The following is a 3,533-nucleotide window of genomic DNA, read 5'->3' as shown; positions in this document are numbered from 1 at the left end:
CCTTCTTTTTAGGCCAGCCAGTTAAACGTTTCGGTTTTTTTCCGGACAGTTCGGCCACACATAGACCAGGTAGTTAAGCCAAACCTTCCTAGATAGGGCAGGTCAGCCAACACCCTTAGGCCAGGCAGTTAAGCCATACACCCTCAGACAAAGTAGTAAAGCCAAACATCCTTAGCCCTGTCAGTTAAGCCAAACATCCTTAACCAAGGCAGTTAAGCCAAGCACCATTAGGCCAGGCAGTTAAGCCAAGCATCATTAGGCCAGGCAGTTAAGCCTAGCATTATTAAGCCAGGCAGTTAAGCCAAGCATTATTAAGCCAGGCAGTTAAGCCAAGCATTATTAGGCCAGGCAGTTAAGCCAAGCATTATTAGGCCAGGCAGTTAAACCAAGTATTATTAGGCCAGGCAGTTAAGCCAAGCATCATTCGGCCAGGCAGTTAAGCCAAGCCTCATTAGGCCAGGCAGTTAAACCAAGCATTATTAGGCCAGGCAGTTAAGCCAAGCATCATTGAGCCAGGCAAATTAAGCCAAGCATCATTAGGCCAGGCAGTTAAGCCAAGCCTCATTAGGCCAGGCAGTTAAGCCAAGCCTCATTAGGCCAGGCAGTTAAGCCAAGCATTATTAGGTCAGGCAGTTAAGCCAAGCATTATTAGGCCAGGCAGTTAAGCCAAGCATTCTTAGACCAGGCAGTTAAGCCAAGCCCCATTCGGCCAGGCAGTTAAGCCAAGCATTCTTAGGTCAGGCAGTTAAGCCAAGCCTCATTCGGCCAGGCAGTTAAACCAAGCATCATTAGGCCTTACAGTTAAGCCAAGCCTCATTTGGCCAGTCAGTTAAGCCAAGCCTCATTAAACCAGTTAGGCCAGAAATCACCAGGCCAGGCAGTTAAGCTAAGCATCAATATTCCCTGCAGGTTAGCCAAGTATCATTACTCTAGGCAGTTAGAGCAAGCATCCCCCCCCCAAAAAAAAATAATAATAATAATTCCAGACAGTTCAGACAAGCACCATTAGCCTAGGCAGTTAAGCCTGGCATCCTTAAACCTAAGAAAAAAAAATATGCCAGGCAGTTTAGACAAGCATTAGCCTAGGCAGTTAAGCCTGGCTTCCTTAAACCTAAAAAAAAAAAAAAAATATGCCAGGCAGTTTAGACAAGCATCATTAGCCTATGCAGTTAACTCTGGCATCCTTAAACCTGAAAAAAAAAAATATGCCAGGCAGTTTAGACAAGCATTAGCCTAGGCAGTTAAGCCTGGCTTCCTTAAACCTTAAAAAAAAAAAAAATATGCCAGGCAGTTTAGACAAGCATCCATTAGCCTAGGCAGTTAAGCCTGGCATCCTTGAACCTGAAAAAAAAATATGCCAGGCAGTTTAGACAAGCATTAGCCTAGGCAGTTAGGCCTGGCATCATTAAAGCTAAAAAAAAAAAAAATATGCCAGGTAGTTTAGACAAGCATCGTTAGCCTAGGCAGTTAGGCCTGGCATCCTTAAACCTAAAAAAAGAAATATGCCAGGCAGTTTAGACAAGCATCATTAGCCTAGGCAGTTAGGCCTGGCATCTTTAAACCTAAAAAAAAAATATGCCAGGCAGTTTAGACAAGCATCATTAGCCTAAGCAGTTAAACCTGTCATCCTTAAACCTAAAAAAAAAAATATGCCAGGCAGTTTAGATGAGCATCATTATGCTAGGCAGTTAAGCCAATCATCATAAGCCTAGGCAGTTAAGCTTGGCATCCTTAAACCTGAAAAAAAAAATATGCCAGGCAGTTTAGACAAGCATCATTAGCCTAAGCAGTTAAACCTGTCATCCTTAAACCTAAAAAAAAAAATATGCCAGGCAGTTTAGATGAGCATCATTATGCTAGGCAGTTAAGCCAATCATCATAAGCCTAGGCAGTTAAGCCTGGCATCCTTAAACCTAAAAAAGAAAAGATTAAAAAATAATATTCCTTTCACAAAAATAAAGATACCGATATATTCCTTTTACAAAATATTCGACGTCGTTATGGAATAAAAAATAATATTCCTTTCACAAAATAACAAAAATATATTCCTTTCACAAAATAACATAAAAATATATTCCTCTTACAAAATTATATAAAATAATATTCCTTTCACACAATGAAATATAAAATATATTCATTTTGCAAAAAAAAAATATATATATATATATATATATATATATATATTCCGAATCAAAAAAATCATTTTTTTTTTTTTTTTGGTTTTATTTATAAATTTTTTTGGGGTTTTTTATTTTTTTATTTTTTTTTTATTCCTTATTTTTTTTTTGGTTGTTTACTTTTATTTTCTGCCAAGTTTCTGACTTCTTAATTGTTTTGGAAATTCTCCTCAGTTCGTTCGTTATGAACGTTATTTTTGTTTGTTTCCAAAACTGGGACTATGGGTCCAAGGGTGGCCCAAGAGTAAGCCTTGTCCCGTTTTGGTTTCTTCTTCTTTGGTTTCCTTACCAAAAGTTTCCTTGTGGGTCCTTCTTCTCCTTGTTTTTCTTCCTTCACAATGACTACTTTATTGTCATCTTTTACTGGAGATTCACAACCTTCTACGACTGAAGTTTTATCAAGTCCGCATTTCTCCTTTCCTGGTGAACCCTCGTCACCCGTTCCTCCTCCTTTTTTAACCTTTTCCAAATCTCTCTTCTGAAGTTCCTTCTTCAGTGAAGAGATGACATCCTTCGCTGCGGACAATTCTTTCTTCATTTCATCCTCTTTGTTGGTCATTCGAACAATCTTTCCATTCAGGTTTTTCTCTCGTTTCACTTTGTTCTCCAGTTGTTCACGAAGACCTTCGTTCTTCTTTGTTATTGTGAACACTGCCTCATTTAGCTCACGATTCTGCACTAGAGCTTCAGAAATCTCCCCCTGCATCTCTTTTACTAGACGTTGGTGTCCTTGGCTTCTTTTCTGATCATTAGAACGAGCCTCCATCGGTTCCTTTTCTAGTTTGATTTTCTCTAGAGCCAATTCTTTATTAAGGAAGCTTCGTTCCTCATTGGATTGTTTGAGATCTTCATTCTCTGCCAGAAGGATCGATTTCAGTTCGTCACGAGCCTCGATTTCCTTCTTGGCCTTTTCCAGTTCCTCATTCAACTGGATGATTTTCGCTGTAATTTCTTCAACCAAATTCATTTTACTTTCAAGCTCTTGTTTCAGAGCTTCCTTCTCTCCCATAAGTTCTGATTGCATCTGAATATGGGCATCATTTTCCTGCTGAGCCATTTTCAGTTCCGCTTTCAACTCAAGAATTGGTTCTTAGTAAGTTGCAAGTTGATTTTCCTGGCCCTCAATCACAGCCTGTTTATTGGCAAGTTCTTTAGCCATGTTTTCATTCTTTAGCCTGAGATCTTCAATCTCAGTGTCTTCATCAGTCTGAACTGTTACATCTGATTTAGAGACAACAACACTCCCTCTGCCTTCTGGCAGCAGCAGCTGTTCTTCCTCCCTGGAAAGCGAAGGATCCGTCCCACTGAGGACAGCTTCAGTCTCCTCGGAAATACTGTTGATTTCCTCCTGGTCCA

At 39.8% G+C, this 3,533-nt stretch overlaps 1 protein-coding gene across 1 annotated transcript in view; it reads right to left on the bottom strand.

Annotated features, from left to right (window-relative positions):
- LOC137653921 (myosin-11-like) overlaps window positions 1-3,234 on the bottom strand; it is a 72,577-nt gene extending 69,343 nt beyond the window's left edge. The window contains exons 1-2 of the mRNA XM_068387549.1: window positions 3,063-3,234; window positions 2,467-2,693 (exon numbers count right to left, since the gene is read on the bottom strand). Of these exons, the coding sequence (XP_068243650.1) occupies window positions 2,467-2,693; window positions 3,063-3,234 (399 nt within the window). The remainder of the gene's footprint in view (window positions 1-2,466; window positions 2,694-3,062) is intronic.
- Between the last annotated feature and the right edge of the window lie 299 nt (window positions 3,235-3,533).

Source organism: Palaemon carinicauda, chromosome 15 (genome assembly GCF_036898095.1).
Source record: "Palaemon carinicauda isolate YSFRI2023 chromosome 15, ASM3689809v2, whole genome shotgun sequence".
Classification (NCBI taxonomy): Eukaryota; Metazoa; Arthropoda; class Malacostraca; order Decapoda; family Palaemonidae; genus Palaemon; species Palaemon carinicauda.
The sequence above is the reverse complement of the archived record's forward strand: the minus strand, read 5'-3'. Positions and strand labels throughout refer to the sequence as shown.